The following is an 18731-nucleotide window of genomic DNA, read 5'->3' on the forward strand; positions in this document are numbered from 1 at the left end:
TTTAGGTAACCCATTCTAGTGCTTCACCACCCTCCTAGTGAGAAAGTTTTTCTCCTAAAATCTAACCTCGGTCCCTTGCTGCAACTTGAGCCCATTGCTCCTTCTGTCATCTGCCCCCACTAAAACCAGTCCAACTCCATCCTCTTTGCAACCCCCCTGCAGGGAGTTGAAGGCTGCTGTCAAATCCTTTCTCAGTCTTTTTTTCTGCAGACTAAATCAGCCCATTTCCCCCAGCCTCTCCTTACAAGTCCTGTCCCTCAGCCCCTGAACCATTTTTGTTGCCCTCCACTGGACTCTCTCCAATGTGTCCACATCCTTTTGGTAGTGGGGGGCCCAAAACTGGACACAGCACTCCAGATGTGTCCTCCCCAGTGCTGAATAGAGGGGAAAAATTGCTTCCCTCGATCTGCTGGCAATGCTCCTACCAATGGCAACAAGGGCACACTTCTGGCTCCTGTTCAGCTTCTTGTCCACCGTCACCCCCAGGTCCTTTTCTGCAGAGCTGCTGCTTAGCCAGTTGGTCCCCAGCCTGTCCCAGTGCATGAGATTCTTGGGAGTGTCTACACATTAATTAATGCACTTTAGGTAATGTGCATTAAATCTAGTACCTCCAGGCACTTTTACATGTGGTCTGGGGGTAGGGAGATGGCGCTTTTAATTAGAGCAGCTCCAAGAGGGCCCTGGAACTAAAGTGTGTTCGAATTAAAGCACCCCCACCACCATTTTGAAGTGCATAACTTTGCAACCTGAGCTTTTTGCAATTGTTTTGGGGAGCTGAGTGGATAGATCCAAGAGTCCTGCCTGCCATCCCTTCCATGCATGCGTTTAATCTGTGACTTGGCATCAAATGGCATCAGTCATGCCTTTCTCCTTTTTTGCTGGGCCTCCTAAAACCACAAAGGAAAGCCCTGCTTTAGAGTTGCATCAAATAAGCAGCAGCACACAAGCTGGGCTGTATCTTTGTCTGTGCAGAGCAAACTTAGGCACATCATATCTTCAATGGATGCTTTGAAGCGATTGGCTCTTATATTAAACATGACCACATCACTGCAACTTGGTCCTGCCCCCTCTTTTCTATTGCTCGCACGCGTTTTCTTTGGTCATGGGCTCAGACTATAAGCGCAAGGAACACCAGGCTCCTATTGTGCTTGGCCTGGTCCCTGAAACAAGGGACAATTTCTAATGCAAGGGGCAGTAGCTTAGCTTCACACAAAGCACTGCAGATGGCTCAGTGGTTAGAGCACTATGCTAGGCAATGATGCATGGGTGCAAAGCTCCCCTTGGAGGGGCCTAAAACAACAGGGAAGTGCCCACTTCCCAGTTATTTGGGCTGAAACATGGGAGCTGTGCATTTTTCCTCCCCAGGTTTCACGTTCAGGTCCTGGCCTACCTGGCCAATGTGTAGCTTGCATGCACTTGGCTCATATTCACACTTCAAGGGAAGTTGAATCATTACATTTACGTACATGCAGGTGGAAACCTGTTGTTTAGGGAAAATAAAATTCCACCCCGAATGCCTCTAACCCTGCTTGGACTTGACTTCAGTTTGGACATTGGATATGAGTTTGTCTTGATGTTTAAATTCAATTAAAGAATTTTTTTTTTTTTTGCAAAAATCTTGTTGGTCTAATAAAAGATATCATCTCTACTACGAGTCTTGATGTTGGTCACCTGGAAGCTGCCAGGGGCCAGTTCATCCTGACCCACCCTGAGCTGATCTGAAATTCAGGGGCCTTCCGCTAAACCAGCACTTTTCATACTTGCAAAACGATCTGCTGTGATTTTCAGAAATTAATGACAGGTTAGCCCTGGGGGCACAAGACCCCCCTGATTATAACAGGTGTTTCTATCTATCACCTCTTCACTTTTGCTGGATGGGCCTCTGCTACTATATAGTAGAAAATCAATTATCCAGAAAGACAATTAACTGGAAGGTTTAGTATTAACACAGCCATTAGTCCACAGTTGGGTTTTGCTCATCAGCATTGGGTGTTTTTGCCAGTGCTTTGAGATCTTCAACTATTATATGGTGCCAGGGATGTACTTGGTAGCCGTGTTGGGCCAATAAAAGGTATCATTTTGGAACCAAGAGTTCTAGTTTTTTGTATGTCCATATGGTGCCATGCATTTATTTCTCATTGGCTTTACTATTTGCTGAACAGGGGAGTCAGTATAGTTCTCAGGATTTCATACTGTCGTGCTTCATTAGCTATAAAACTTGATGGGGACACTAATTATTCCAGATAGCCACTTTCCACTGTACTAGGAGACGATGTGTACAGGAGCCACAGACCACAATTCTCTCTGAAATGCATCATTTTAAGGTGCATATTGCCACCTGCAGGCTTCATGATTTTCCTGCCTCCCCTAATGGCAGTGATTCTCCACCAAGGGTGCCTTCAGATCCTTTCAAGGGTGTTGTGGGGTGCCATGCAATGTTTGCACAGGTAAGCGTGCAAACTTGATTCACAGGATAAACCCAGAGCTTTAACACTATGCATCTCGTTCTGCCCCGCCGTGGTCTTCCTGCGTTCTTTGCAACAGAAGAATTTCTCTCATTTTTCTGTAGTAAATTAAAAACAAAAAACAAAAAAAACCCTAAGAGCTGGTACTTTTCAAGGGGGGGCTCAAAGCTGTCAGGGTTGAGAACCACTGCCTTGTGGAAATAGCATCCCATCCCTCTCCACATGTTCACTGTCCCAATTTCCGCCTTACGGCCTTTCACATTGCTTCCTACCATGTCTATTTTGTAGTTGCTGTGACTATAGCACTGCAGGGAGCTTTGCCCATGGATTGAGACAGACACACAGAAATAATGACAATAGCACTTTCACCCTGGTCTTTACACACCCGTATGCTTTTATTTGTTTCTTTGCCAGTTGCTTCACAAAGTACAGAGGATTTCACTGCTCCCTCCAGTGAGACTGGCCTTTTCCCTGACTCCTGTGATGCTAGCAGGTATCAAGAGGTGCATGGCTTTATTCCCAAAATGCTCTTGTTGGCATTTGCCCTCCAAGACATTCATCTGCCATTTGGCTGTACTGTTGCCTCACTCTGTTAAATCCCTCTGGATTTTCTTACCCTTCTCTCTATTACAGCCTAGACAGCTGGCCAAAAAAGTTTCAATTATATATATATATATAGAGAGAGAGAGAGAGAGAGAGAGAGAGATACATATACATATATATATACACACACACACATATATAGATAAATAGATAGATACATATACATATATTTATATACATACATATACATATATATACACATATACATGCATATACATATATACATATGCATACATATGCATATATACATATACATACACACACATATAAATATACACATATACATACACATACATACATACATACATATATATATATTCTTGGTCTCCCAGTAGAGGTGCTAAATTCGGTCCATGACAGTTTGAGAATCCTATTATATCTTATCTATGAATATTCAGATGAGCACCAGGAAAAGACAAAATGATATGCAAATCCCCAAAGTGTTGAGGAGATTCAGCCTGAGATGTCTCTTCACCTGAAACCTGCACAGCGGAGAAAGTAGGATATTCATGCACTGCTAAATGACACTCTCTTGTCAAAAAGTTTCCAGCCTCTCAGTCCTGGAGGAGGAAATTTCATTATTCATGTATTCATATTATTTTGAGGTTTAGGAGTCCAAGCAACGGGTCAGGACTTTGCCACTCAACATGCTGTTGAGACAGAAGAAAAAAAGGGGCAATTCTTGCTTCAAAGAGTTTATAATCCAAGAGTAAGATGAAAGACAGGCGAGACATGCAAGGAGACACTGTGGTCCTGCATGATAAAAGCAGAGGTTTCTGTGCACCGGTAATGATGCCATGAGCAATCACGGATCAGGAACACGACAGAATAAACCAGCAGGGGCTTCACATTTGAATAAAACCAATTAGAAAGGGGTAGGGAAATTGCTGAATTCCTCATCTGCCTCAGTTTACCCTTCTCAGCTGGAACCTTCATCTGTCAAAAAATCATGGCTCACATGGCCCCTATTTGTAGGAATACCATTTGAGAAATATGTGGCAAATACATATTCATGCATCCAAACCGGGCTTGGGTTCACAGTTGATTGGCCAACTAATAACTGAGACCTGCAGGATGACTCACAAGCATAGAGTGACACTTTTGCAGTGCCATTAACCCTGCACCATACAGGTGAGCTCTAAAATACAAAGGGGGGCAAATGTACAATGCAATGGTCCTTTCTAGCCTTAGCCTTTGCAAAAGCTGGGCTTCCACAGGGTTGATTGATGGCTATAACAATTAGCGGGACTGATTTCAATCGCAAGCTCAGCTCACACGAGGAGCTAGGATGCTGGGCAGAGTTTTAGGTGTTTGGACACATTCCTGTGTCCCTGCAAAGTAGCGTCACATCAGACCGGGTGCTAGGCAAGGCGAGGAGCACGCTTCACTCCTCCTGCTGAAGATGAGCAGACAAGAAGGGGAAGGCACACGGGGTCACCAGGAGAGGAGGCCCAGTGAGATCCAGGCATTGTGCACACCATCCCCTGCTCTTTGCTTGCTGTTTTGCTCACCTCCAGACCTCCTAAACAGAGGTTTTTCGCTCACTGCTGCACCATGACAGCCTGTTTCCTGAGACCTTGTGGTTAATGAACATGCTTGAATAATCCATGGTTTAACTTCCAACATGCTATATTTTGTACCTGCTTACCCAGACTTCCAGCTGCCCTGTTGCCTCCCTTTGTTAGGTGTGACTGGACTCTCTCATGTGTGCCTCCATGCTAGCCTGAACCTCCAGCTGCAAAATAAAAAAGAGGATTCTTGATTTCCTTGGTAAAGATGTTGAGTTTGACTCATGACTATCCAAACAGGCCTATTTTTACCTATCCACGAGCAGCGCTTTAGCTCAAAACCCTGCATAAGCCCCTGAACCATCAGGACATTCAGCATGGTGGTTTACTCATCTGAATCCCATCGAGTGGCAAGACAGGAAAATTTACTCACTGCTAAACAACAATATTGTGCGATTCTTTCATCTGCCTAGTCCTGGAAGAGAGGTTTTTGCTTTTATTATGCATTTATTCTTGATAATTATGAGGTCCAGTGGTCTGAGTGGTCAATCACGTCTCTATTTCATGAGAATAAAAAAGGGAGCTTCCAGTCTAAGTACAAGGCACAACATGGATGAGAGGTACAAAGAAACTCTATGGGTCTGTGTATCCACAACAACAGCCCATGACCAAATGACCCGGGTATCAGTATTGTAGAAACAGCAGCTTACTTCTTTTCTGCAATCCCTCACAGTTGAGGATGATTGTCTTTCAAAGACACAGCAGCCACGGCATGCAGGTTTGAACAGCACTGGTAGGAAAGAAGGTGCAAACCTTCAGGAATATGTATTTCCCCATTTTTGGCCAGACCAATCTTCTACCTAAAACATCCTGACCAGCTCGGCCCATAGATGCAATAATCCAATGGGTGATATATTTGGCAAATACATGTACATGTATTTATTATGAGTGATTATGAAGTGAAGGAGCTTGGGTGGTGAATCAGGCTTGCACAGCTAATGGATGTGAATGAGGATAGGTTTGGGAATGATTAGCAAAGCAATAACCGAGTCAAATGATTCACATGCTAAGCTAGTGTGTATCGGACTCTGTACTGGGTGACATGCAATGCTCCAGGCTACACCAAAACATAGACAAGATCATCCAAAAAAGTTCCTTCGGCCTACCTGTGCACATACCTATGAATGTGCTTCTCTGGAGCAGGACTTTAACTCTCAATTAATACTGTTCATAACGCCATAGAGTGATGAACATAGCTCAGGAACATAGGGCAGCTTGGATAGTATGGGCTCTTCACCCCTTCCCTCCCTAAATTCCTAGCTGCTCTAGCTGTGAGAGAGCAAATATTGGATAATGTGCCATTATCAACATACTCCATGTGAACATTTACTCCATACCCCTTCCCCCTGAGGTTGCACATTATAAAAGAAATTCCAAAACACCTTTATAATATTGAATTGGCCGATAGCTGGTAACTCTCCTTAGCAAGGGAAGCTGCAGCAAGGGAAGTCTAGTTTGGATTTTAAGAAAAAACTTTCTCACTAGGAGGGTGGTGAAGCACTGGGTTACCTAGAGAGGTGGTGGACTCTCCATCTTTGGCCCAGCTCAACAAAGCCTTGGCTGGGACAATTTAGTTGGGGCTAGTCTTGCTGTGAGCAGGGGGTTGGACTAGATGTGACCTCCTGAGGTCCCTTCAACCCTCATTTTCTCATTTTCTATGTCTCTAAGGAACTATAATTTACAGTTTCTCCAGTTACATGCCTTAGTCTGAATAAGGCAGACAAGGTTCCTTGGGTGAATTTGATATCTTTTATTAGACCAACCTAAATGGTTGGAGAATAGTTATTAAGCAAGCTTTTGGGTTCAAAAACCCTTCGTCAGGCTAAGGAAGCTTCAGCAGTTGGTGATACGCAGGGGGGTCCTCATTAGTCTGAATAAGTCATCCTTTGACCAAGGAGCCTGAGGACCCCCTTGCGTATCTGCTTCGTTTTGATGCTGTAAATGATGGGATTCAGCACAGGGGGGACAAGCAGGTAAATGTTTGCCATGAGGACATGAACCAGAGGAGAAGTGTGTTTGCCAAATCTATGGACCAGGGACAAGCCGACCATGGGGATGTACAGTACTAGCACAGCAAAGATGTGGGACAGACAGTTGTTGAAGGCCTTGAGACGTTCTTCTGGGGAAGCGATGCCCACAACTGTCTTAATGATCATAATATAGGATACAACAATGAGCAATGGATCTAAAACAATGATGACAATGACGACCGCTAAGCCATACCGACTGTTGAACGTGGTGTCTGCACAGACCAGCCTCAGCATATCCTGGTGCAGGCAGTATGAATGGGAAAGCACACGGGACCTGCAGAACGGCAATCTTCTCAGCAGGAAGAGCGATGGCGTCACAGCTACAATGCATCGGCATGGGATGGCCACCCCTATCTTGGCGATTCTGGCACTGTTCAGGATGGAGGCATATCTCAGAGGTTTGCAGATGGCCATGTAGCGGTCAAAGGCCATGGCCAGGAGCACTGTGGACTCCATGAAGGAGAACGTATGCACAAAATAAAGCTGAGCAAAGCAGGCATCAAAGCTGATTTCCCTGGAGTTCAACCAGAATATTCTCAGCACCGTTGGCATTGTAGAGAGCGACAAGCCCATATCAGTGAGAGCCAGCATAGAGAGGAAATAGTACATGGGCTCATGGAGGCTGGGATCGGTCTTGATGATCAACAGGATCGTGCAGTTCCCTACCAGTGCGACAAGGTAAATGGAAGAGAAGGGGATGGAGAGCCAGATGTGTGCTGCTTCCAGCCCGGGGATGCCCGTTAAAATGAACATAATCTCTGTGGTATTGGAGCTGCAGAGAGATGACATGGTGTCCTGGGGACAGTCTGCATTAAAAGCCAGAAACAAAATCACAGCTTTAAATAGTGCCTAGTAAAGTACATACTTAAGCTGTCAGTGAGGCAAAGTCATGCATGACCCTCAACCAACTAAATAGATCTACTGGCATGGCCAACCTTACCCCCAAAATATTGCAATGCATGCCCTGCTCTGGGTGAAGTCAGAGTATGAAGATACATGGAGCATGCCACAAAAGATGCTTGCAATTCACGTTAAGCGAGCACTGATTTATACTGTTTCATACCCTAGATATGGTGAGTGCTTATCTCAATGTCTAACATTATCCTTGTCTTTTCTTCATAAGCGCCTGGAGCAAACCATCAAAACCATTAACTGTACCGGCCAAAAAAGGGGAAATGAGTGAAAACTTGGGGCGGGATGCAATGATTGTTCTGGGGGGATTTTTCCTATTCACGGGTCAGCACAGAGAGGCTTTCATAGGGAAGAATGAGATTCTTCTGTGCAAGGAAGACATGCCTTATCACAGGAGGGGAAAGAAATTGAGTCTGTTTGTTTGACTCAGGGGAGATTTAATAATTACCTACTGGGAGCTATACGTGGGGAAGAGCTATCTGATAATAGATGGCTCCTCATCATCACAGAGAAAGCATAACCAACTCCACTGAAGCTGGCAGGTGAAGCAAGGTGAATCCAGACTAAAAGACACACCAACTCAGCTTCCTCTTGGACCGCCATATAGCCAACACACATTGTTGACCAACAGAATCATACAGGCCGGATGCAATTTCCAGTCCTAATGTCAATGAAATTGCATCAGGATTAAGTTAAGAAAGTGCCTTACAAGGAGAAATTAATTCCAATTAATTCGCCCCTCCAACCCATCACCCTGATTTCCAGAAGCTCACCGCAAAGCTGCCAAAATGTGCAGCTTTTTCTCCTAGTTCAGAGCAGACAGCACAACCCAGTTGCTCTTTCCCAGGCTACCTGCATAAAGCTGCTTATATGGGCTGTGTGAAACCCTCAAGGGCAGCTAAAGATTGGTGTCACCTCCCTGGGGAGCAAAATGACCTATGTTGACCCTCAAATGTGTCCTGGGAACCACAGATGTTTCCAGAGTCTGCCCCATGAAAAAACAAATGCTCAAGAGAATGCATTTAAATCAACATGAATAGCAATTTTAATAGTAAAATGCAAAAGGGATATGGATGGCAAGATAATATAGGCAAAGTATATTAAACCAACTAATCAAATGTCTATTAATAACAGATTATGGTTAATAACAGCTAATGGCCTGAGGTCTCAAGGGAGGTAGACCAAACACTACAAGGACACCTTGAAGGCAGACGTCAAAAAAACAGATGCCAACATCAAGAGCTGGGAGGAAATGGCTGTGAATTGACGCCATAACCTCAACCAAGTGGCTGCCCATTTCAAGGTAAAATATATCACCCTTGAAACAGAGAAGAGAAAACATGAAAAGGAAAAGGAGATAAATGCTGGCCTTCAGCTACTTTCCTCTGTGGAAAAACCTGCGACCTCTGCAGATGTGTCTGTGACTCAAGGATTGGAGTCTTAAATCATTGCAAGACCCATCCATGAACCGTTGTCAAGATCATCCTTGAATCAAGGGATGGACGATGAATAAGAAAAAAATTAATATTTGAAATAGAGACTAATCTTAAAGTAACTAAGTCTGAAAATCTTAAAAGGCTCTACCAGGTGCCCAGTCTCTCAGGGAAGAGGATTTCTTGCTGAGGTTTAAAAAAAACAAAAAAAACAAGTTTCAAAGAACGGCTTATTTTGGTCCATTTGCAGATAGCTCATTAGGCAAGAACTGGCATTCGAGGCTGCTGTAGAGTAAAGGTGAAGGTGAACCTGGGCGTTTGAAGGTGAACCTGCGCATTTATACCCAACTGCTTACCGCAACTTCAAAAGCTCGTTAAACCTGGGTGGACAATATAAAACTGGGCTGAATAGGTTATTTCACCATAATAGTAACATGAACACTGTGCAACACGGCTATTGAGCATCACCTTGTTTGCTGTCAAGCAAAAAGGCCTGTTTTTTAAACTCAAATATGAGCTATGTTCACCCTGAACCAGCTCAAATGGGTATAAAAGCACTAGGTGACTTGACATGAGTCTGAACCAGCTTCTCTTTCCCTGTTTTTCCCTTCTCTTCTGAACTCTTTGCTCACCTGCTCATTCCCTGTGCCTTTTCTTCCCTTACTGAAACTCTGGTCCAGGAGATGCTATAAGATTACACCATGAAGCAGCTTTGGGCCTCAAGCAGTGTACACCCACGTGCACAGGCACAGACAGCTCAGGGTTAAATCTGCTCTCAGTTGCAGCCATGCAATAGCATTGCCCAGAGCCCCCGGTCACGGACTGAGCCCCTTTGTGCCTCCAGCTCCGCAAACACCGAACAATGATGGTCTCTGGCTGAGCGCGAGCAGAAGGAAGAGCCAGGTATGAAACAACAGCACCCTATCAGGTCCTGTTTGCATGGGAACATGGCATCCATCACATGCACATAGCAGCCCAAATCAGCTACATGTCTACACCAGGTTACACCCAGACTCTGCCTCTGAGACAGAAGCTGGGGCAGATCCAGGGGTTCTCCCCTTTGATTTCCCCAAATTTAAACCAACTGCCTGGCAGTCGCAGCAGCATTTCTATCCAGGCAGTGGCGAGGGAGTCACTTGACGTCATGGCTTATTGTCATCTACCCAATTCCTGCTGAACCCTTCCTTCCCCACGTGTCATGACCCTTTCCTTTTTTAATGGTCTTGATGCTCTTTAATTAAACTATTCTTTCGTCTGCAATCTGCTGTCTGCCTGTTGCTCTTTTAAATGTAGTTCCTATTTCACAGCCCTGCCGCCTGCTTTTAACTTTAGCTAAAAACGTGAACTGAGATGTACATCAATGCAAGTGTGGAAATAACTTTCAGAGAAGCACTGGATGCACTGTCCAGATGCTCAAGAACGCGGGATTTTGTTTTTATGAATCTGAAAAAGATGTGCCTTTAATTTTAATGACTAAAAAACCAGAATTCTTTATTATTTTTTGCCTAAGTGTGGTTTTAATACATATGATACAGCAAATTGATGCACATTCCAGTATAGTAGTAGCTGGTTTTGCTTCCATCTTGAACTAAATCATCTAGCCCGAGGCCCCTAACCTAGTAGCAAAGCTTTCAGTTTCTCTCACCTACTGTGTTGTGCTTTTATACATAATTTATGATCTAGCAAATGAATGCACATTCCTATCAAGTTGTGCCTGTTTCTGCTTCCATCTTGAACTGGATCATCTAGCCCGAGGCCCCTAGCATAGTAGTAAAGCTTCTAGTTTCTTCTAGGTCCAGAAAGTCCAGCTCACAGCAATCCCTTAACCCACCCACTGCTGCTGCAAGCTTCCCAGGGCTCAGAGAAGCTGCTCTAACTGCACGACATTTCCCCCAAAGTAGAAGCTGCAAGTGAAAGTCAGCACCAGAGGCAGAGCCGGTCTGGTCTCTCTCTCTGCTTTTGTCTCCCATCCTGTGCATTTGTCCTGCTTTCCCTTAAAGAAAATAGGATTGGAGTCTATGAGCACCAAGGCCCCCAGCCCCACAACCTCCCCTCCCAGCTTTTCTCATAAAGGACAATGGTGACATGGGAGGGGGTGACAGACAGAGTGCAGGTCACAGGAAAGTGAATGCTGCAGGAAGGAAAGCTTTGCTGGGCAGATGCTTTGACAGGTTCCTCTGTGGTTGTATATACCCAATAAAAAGGTTTTACAGGGATGAGGTGGTGATTACGTGCCAGGGGTACATGCCCCTACTTGATGCTGTGTAGTCAATAAGGACATTTGGGGTGCACCTACTAAAGTGCACATTAATGCACTTTAGTTAATGCACATTAAATCCAGTACCTCCAGTCACCTATACGTGAGCACAGAGGCTGCTCCGATACGCTGGAATTCCAGTGCATAGGCGCAGACTCAATTAATTAACTCAATTAATTGAGTCCCATGAAGCATGGCAATTGCCATGCTCCAGCAGCCTTCTGTATCTTGCACATCAGCGTTCCCACACTTAAAAATAGCAGAAGAAGCATTGAACTAAGGCTCATTCAGCAAACTTTAGTTCACGTGCCTTCACCATCATTTTTAAGTGTGGGGGTGCTGATACACAAGACTCAGCAGCACTTTAATTAGAGCTGCTCTGCCCCTGCCACACCTTGAAGCATGTGTAAAAGCTCCCTTGCAGTCCTGAGCAGGTTAGACAGAGCACCGCACTTGGGCAGCACTTGGGAAAGAAGCTAAAGCCACTAGAGACACCCAATGTTTGCAAGACAGGTAAGTAGCGCAGTTGAGAAGGTGCCCCTTTGCAGGATGCCAGGCACTCCAGTGCCCCGGAGCTGAGCACAATGTGAGCAGAGAGACAAGCAGGGACAGTTGGCAGGACTGAGAGGGTTAATTTGCTTTGCTCTTTAGACAAGTCTCAGGGGGCCAAATCTGTTTAGCTCTCACACCCAGGAGATTTCCAGGGATAGATAGATATATATCACGTCCCCATAAGCCCAGATCCAGAGAGCTGTGAAGAGCAGCTGTTTCCTTTAGCACCGTGCTGTTGCCCTCATTGAAAGACAGGAAGCCATTACTGGTGAGTCCTTAAAGTTATCAATGGTGTCAGGGTTTTTTTTCCCCCCTGTTTCCTGAGAGGCACCAGGTGTTGGTTGCAGCCAAGGCTGGGGACTTGGATTTAGGGGTAGGTGCGGGGTGCCAATGCCCTTGCTGAGATTAAAACACAGAGACTCCAGGTTGGAGGGTCTTCCTTCTCAGCTCAGTGCCACACTGATTGCTACATTTGGGACCAGAAAAGATTTTGACCCCACGGTCAGATTGGCAGGGACTGGGAGGGATTTTGCCTTTCTCTGGAGTCCTTTTCCATGGATCTCTTGAGTGCAGTTTAACAAACCCCTTCCTGTCCTTGCACCGGCAGGACATTGGCAGTGCCCTCATCATCCTGCTTTAACCAAAGCAAAGTTAAAGGGTTGTTTTTCTGAAGCAGGAAGTGTTAATGTTTCAGACATCCCCAGGTTTTTAAAATCAAGTGAGATAAACATTTCTCTGAAGTGGTTTAGACAAGCATGATCCAGCCTTGAGCAGGAGGTAGGACTAGATGGAAACTCCTGTGGTCCCTTCTATCCCTACTTTTCTATAATACTTTAATTCTACAAAGTAGGGGGTTCTCACATCAGAGACTTAGGAGAATAATGCAGTAGTGTTTGCTAAAATGTTTGAAGATCCTTTGGAAGGAAGATGATGTTTACACCCACCCACACATTCAAGGAAAAATCAAAATAGAAAAGAATGAAGGAAGGAGATGGATGCTATATGTGAAATGCTCTAGACTTTATAGACAAATAAAGCAGAACAAGATGAGGGTTTTTTATCCTTTTTTAGGGTCTCCTGATCCTACCCCAAGCCTCTTCTGACCGTGATGCAGGTGAGCAACTCTACAGACTTATCAGTGAACCCATGGAGATGGCTCACATATAATAAGCAGCTCAGATTGGGGACTGGTAGGATTGGGGCCTTAATTTTGATGTGCCTCAGGAAATAGAGCTATTAACCCAGAGTGAGGTATATATTCATTAATGCAAGAAGTATAGGGAAGAAACAGTGGGGGCGGGAGGTGTTTGTTCTTAACCGAACCTAGGATTTAACTGGCATAGAAGAAATTTGGTGGGGCAATTCACTGGGCTGGAATTGATGTAGAAGGACATGGCTCATTCAGGAAGCAGCAGGAGGATACCAAGACAGGGAGTGCTGTCTCGTATATGAAAGATGTATACCTTTGCTCTACGGTCTAAGACACCAGGATAGAGTCCTATTGAAAGTGCATGGGTAATTATAAAAGGAGAAAAACTGAATAAAAACATCAGCCCAAGGGTAGAGGGGTCTTTAATGATTTCATCATCTGTCAGCAAAGTAACACAGAGCCGACCAAAAAAGTTTTGGAACATGTCATGGGTTACTCTTTGATACAGAAGACTGAAAAAGCAAACAGATGTGAGGTGCTTCTAGATTGTGGTTTTGAATGGGGAGGAACTGTTTGGGAAGGTGTGATGGTGTCAGAGCTCACGATCATTCAGAAGGGTCCGAGGAGCACAAGGACAGCACACTTCAGCACACATCAGACTCCCGTAAACTCAGAGAACTGGCTACTGGGAACCCAGGGCCAGCAAATCTAAGCGGAAAAGGAATAGAAGAGAGCTGCTACTTTCTTCAAGAAGCAATACCAAAACCATAAGCACAAATTATCCCCATATAGAGGGAAGATAGGAAGCACGATAAAGAAATACCTGGGCTAAATCAGGAGCTCTTCAATGACCTGAAAGTCATGAAAGATCCATATATCAAGGTCAGATTACTAAGGCTGATTTTAAAGATGAAGCAGGAACAACTACAACATGAGAAGCAGCTATCAAGGAACATAACAGGTAATAAGAAAACGCTCTGTAAGTGCGATAGTGTTAAGAGGAAGCCTGCAGAAAGGCTATTACCATTCAACAGGGAGGATTAGCTAAGAAATGATGAAGCTAAAAAAGCCAAGGATTTTTCCGTAGCTTCTTTTTTTTATTCATTTTTTTTTAATTCAATCTACCCTGAAAGCTAAATTGCAATCAGCTGACTAACCACCACAGCACCAAAAACTAGAGGCAAGGATAGACAAAGGCAAGATTAGAGCCTACTGGGATAAGGCAGATATTTTCATGCCAAAGGGGCGTTTTCTGCAGAACTATAGACTAACTTGGCTAATGTGGGCAGCCAATCAAGTGGAGTGCCCCAGGGGCTAGTCCTTGGGCAGTTGTGTTCAGTATCTACAAAGATATTGGTTGGTGGGACTGGTTGGGTCCCACCAACCAATGCTCTGAATTTATGGAAGATGGGTTGAGTGCACCCTCAGCACGTTTGCGGATGACACCAAGCTGGGGGGAGTAGTAGATTCATAGATGATACGGCCAGGAGGGACCTTGGAAGATCATTGGGTCCAGCCCCCTGCACCAAGCAGGACAGATAACTGGGGGCCAGGTGACCCCAGCAAGGTAACTGCTAGTCTCCTCTTCAAGATTTCCAGGGAAGCTGATTGCTCCACCTCTGGAGTGAGCTTATCCCACAGTCTGCACACCCTGACTCTGAAGAAGTTTGTCCTAATGTTGACCCTGAATCGATCTTCCAGGAATTTGTGGCCATTACTCCTGGTTTTCCCCTTGTGTGCCCTAATGGACAGTTGCTCACCGAGCCTTTGATGTATCCCCTAGTGTAGTGGTAAGCTGCTACCACGTCCCCTCTCAGCCTCCTTTTCTTCAGGCTGAAGAGACCCAGGTCCCTCAGCCTTTCCTCGGATGGCTTGCCGTGCAAGTCTCTGATCATAGGGGTGGCTCTTCTCTGGACTCTCTCAAGCTTGTCCACATCCTTGTTGAAGTGCGGTGCCCAGAACTGGATGCGGTACTCCAGCTGTGGTCTCACCAGTGCTGAGTACAGCAGAAGAATCCCCTCCTTGGTTTTGCTGGAGATGCATCGATTGATGCATGCCAGAGTAGTATTTGCCCTGCTAGCTACAGCATCGCACTGCTGACTCATATTCATACTGTGGTCTATTATTACTCCCAAATTCCTTTCATTCATGGTACTGGTCGGTTTGGTGCTGCCAACCTATAGGTGTGTTGTGGGTTGCTCATCCCAAGGTGGAGCACTTTACATTTCTCATCTTTGAACTTCATCAGGTTTTGATCCACGCAGCTTGCCAGCCTGTCTAGGTCCGCCTGTATCTGTAGCCTGCCTTCAAGCATGACCACTCTTCCCCATAACTTGGTGTTGTCCACGAACTTGGCCAGTGAGCTCTTCACCCCCACATCCAAATTGTTAATAAAGATGTTGAGAAGTACTGGACTGAGCACCAACCCCCACAGGACACTGCTGCGCACTTCTTGCCAGGGTGACACCAATCCGTTCACTATGGCTCTCTGGATCCTATCCTGCAGCCAGTTTCTCACTGACCTGAAAGTCTCAGAGTTAAATGCACAATCCTTTAATTTTCTTATGAGAGCATTGTGAGATACTAGATCAAAGGCATTTTGGAAGTCAAGGTATACAATGTCAACCTGCTTTCTCAGGTCCAAGTGGCATGTTACTTGTTCTTAAAAGGAAATGAGGTCAGGGGTTGTTCAGCTGGGCACTGGCACCTGGTTCCAACACAGCAGGTTCCCTTATCTTTGTTATGTATCTTCAGGGAACACTGCAAATGTCCCAGCCTATTTGGCCATTGTCCTTAGACACAAGGGTCAGCCTTGGAGGATGTGAAACTTTGCCACAAACAGGCTTTTAGGAACCAATTAACCCTTGCCATTCCCCTGGACCATTGTCCTAATGCAATACCTATTCTACCTACAGGCTAAATCCTGAAAGCAAACCTCTAAATATCATTTTTAGCCATCAACATTGTGGTACAACCAGAGAGGACAACACCGTAATCTAGAGCAATCTCACTGTACAAAATATTCTTGGGCATACAGTCTCTTCCCAGTCTCTTAATATGGCAAATCCAACACAACCTCCATTTCTTGATAGTGGGTTCTCAGTGAGTCGCTCCTACATGCTCCAGCACCTCTGTGTTTGGTATTCTGTCTCCCAACTTTATTTCCTGGATCTTATGAAGACATCTTATGTGGAAACTATTCAGTCTCTTACTGTATCTAACAGAGTAATTAGCAGCAGCAATAAAAAGTAACAGGGAAGATTTAGGTTAAATATTAGGGGGAAAAAATCTAAATATACAGATACTTAAGAACTGGGATAAATTTAATAGGCAAGTCAGGAGAGATTCTCTCATTAGAGATTTTCAAGAAAGAAGCTGAGCAGAATTGTAAGGAAGGACTTAGGCAGGCAAGGTTCCTAGGGTAGATGTGATATATTTTATTAGACCAACTAAACAGTAGGCAAACTTGTTCTTTGTATGCCTGAAGGAGGGTGTTTGTGCCCAAAAGCTGACAGAGTCTGCTGGTGAATAGAAGTCAAAATGGAAAATGAAGAAGGGTGCTTATGCCCGAAAGCTTGCAAAAAACAAGCTTTGCAATGATTTAGCTGGCCTAATAAAAGATATCACATTTACCCAAAGAACCTTGTCTGCCTGTGTCCTTAGAGCAACACAACAGCCCTAGACGAAAGACTTACGCACAGGTAATCCTATCCAGGGCAGGGAGATGTGCTAGATGACCTCCTAGATGTGTTAGATGACCCACCCAACATGACCTGCTTCCTAGAGTGAGTTGTGTGGGTGACTCCACGAATATAAGAGATGACAAGCCAGCATGGAGAGAAGAGAGGCAGCTTAAAGGATGTGTTACAAGATGAGTCTCTGCTCCCAATTGTTCAACCTGACATTTCCGATCCCCTTGTTCTTCCAGGCAAGCAAGAGCACCAGCAGCTGTGCATGACACACAGCTTAAGTCATGGCAGCTGCCAACATCACAAGCTCAGAAGCATTTTTCCTGATGGGCATCCCGGGGCTGGAGGATGTCCATGTCTGGATCTCCATCCCCTTCTGCTGCACATATGCCATTGTGCTGTTGGGGAACTCTGCCATGCTGTTCGTGATCCTGTCAGAGAAAAGCCTGCATGAGCCCATGTACATTTTCCTTTCCCTACTGGCCATCTCAGACCTCATCCTCAGCTCCACAACCGCCCCTAAGATGTTGCTTATACTATGGTTCAATGCTGGGAAGATCACATTCGAGGCCTGTCTCACCCAAATGTTCTTTGTCCATTCGGTGTTTTCTTTTGAGTCTGGGGTCCTGCTGGCCATGGCATTCGATCGCTATGTCGCTATATGCACCCCCCTGAGATACACCACCATCCTCACCAACCAAGTCATCGGGAAAATAGGGGCGGCGGATCTCATGAGAAGTGTGTGCATTGTTCTCCCATTCATCTTCCTCCTGAAGAGGCTGCCATACTGTGGCCACACCGTCCTCCCGCACACATACTGCGAGCACATGGGCATTGCCCGGCTGGCTTGTGCCGACATCACCGTCAATGTTGTATATGGCCTCACTGTGGCTCTTCTTGCCATGGGCTTAGATATTATTCTTATTGCTGCATCCTACGCCCTGATCCTCCAAGCCATCTTCCGGCTCCCATCCAAGGATGCCCGTCTCAAGGCTCTCAGTACCTGTGGCTCCCACCTCTGTGTCATTGTGATATTTTACCTCCCTGCTTTCTTCTCTTTCCTCACTCACCGGTTTGGGCACAACATCCCCCGCCACATTCACATTATCCTGGCAAACCTCTATGTGCTGGTGCCTCCCATGCTGAACCCCATCATTTATGGGGTGAAAACCAAGCAGATCTGGGAGAAGGTGCTGAAGATATTCACCCCTCCAAAGAGCTACCCCTTGACAAATCTTCCTAAATGAACACCTGGTTAATACCAGCTACATTGATGTATCTAAGCCCTGAAATGTAGTCTATACAGGGTGGATAGCAGTGGTCCACAATCCTGTAAAATCACAGTTTCAGCTGTGAGTGTTAAGGTGCCTTGGAGAATACTAAATTTAAAGCCAGAAGGGACAATTAGAAGATCTAGTCTGAACTCCTTTATCACCCAAGCCACTGAGGTCATGTCTATCTACTCTTTTAGCTCTAAATATGCTGGTATGTCTATGCATCACAGCAGCATGCATCCCAGAGTAACTAACATGGGTCCCAGAAGCAGTATGGCATGGTATCATAAGCCCAAGGAGAGTACCATGAAAACACAGCTACGCTGCTTCCAGTTTGGCCCTCACACCATCAAGTCAGAGCCAGCCCTGCAGTGAGCTCTGTAGACACATCCTACCTTTCACCCCGGTGCTGTCCTGTATTCACCCCTAGACAGACACCCCTGTGTTGAACCAAGTGACTTCAGCTTGGCTATTCACATCTTCTATATCGGATCCAGGGTGGAATACAGTTTCCCAGGGTCCTTTGTGACCATGTTACCATGGCTAACCCTCCTCAAACCCAGTCACGTGTGTCTTCCAGTATGGCTTTAGGAAAATCATACAATCATAGAAAACAAGGTTTGGAAGGGACCTCAGGATGTCACATCTAGTCTAAACCCCTGCTCAAAGCAGGACCAGTCCCAACTGCATCATCCCAGCCAAGGCTTTGTCTAGCGGGTCTTAAACTCCTTCAAGGATGGAGACCCCACCACCTCTCTGGGGAGCCTGTTGCAGTGCTTCACCACCCTCCTTGTGAGA

General features: G+C 45.4%; 2 protein-coding genes across 2 annotated transcripts; one reads left to right on the forward strand and one right to left on the reverse strand.

Annotated features, from left to right (window-relative positions):
- Positions 1-6501: 6501 nt before the first annotated feature.
- LOC102558475 (olfactory receptor 51Q1) lies at positions 6502-7455 on the reverse strand. The gene has a single exon (XM_006262994.2). It carries the CDS (start codon positions 7453-7455, stop codon positions 6502-6504), a length of 954 nt encoding a protein of 317 aa, XP_006263056.2.
- A 9488-nt stretch (positions 7456-16943) lies between these two features.
- LOC102558700 (olfactory receptor 52D1-like) lies at positions 16944-18731 on the forward strand (the record flags this gene model as incomplete). The annotated part of the gene is made up of 2 exons (XM_006262995.2): positions 16944-17860; positions 18719-18731. Coding segments are annotated over exons 1-2 (930 nt in total), but the record flags the coding sequence as incomplete, so codon positions are not given.

This window comes from Alligator mississippiensis, chromosome 1 (assembly GCF_030867095.1).
Source record: "Alligator mississippiensis isolate rAllMis1 chromosome 1, rAllMis1, whole genome shotgun sequence".
In the NCBI taxonomy this organism is placed as follows: Eukaryota; Metazoa; Chordata; order Crocodylia; family Alligatoridae; genus Alligator; species Alligator mississippiensis.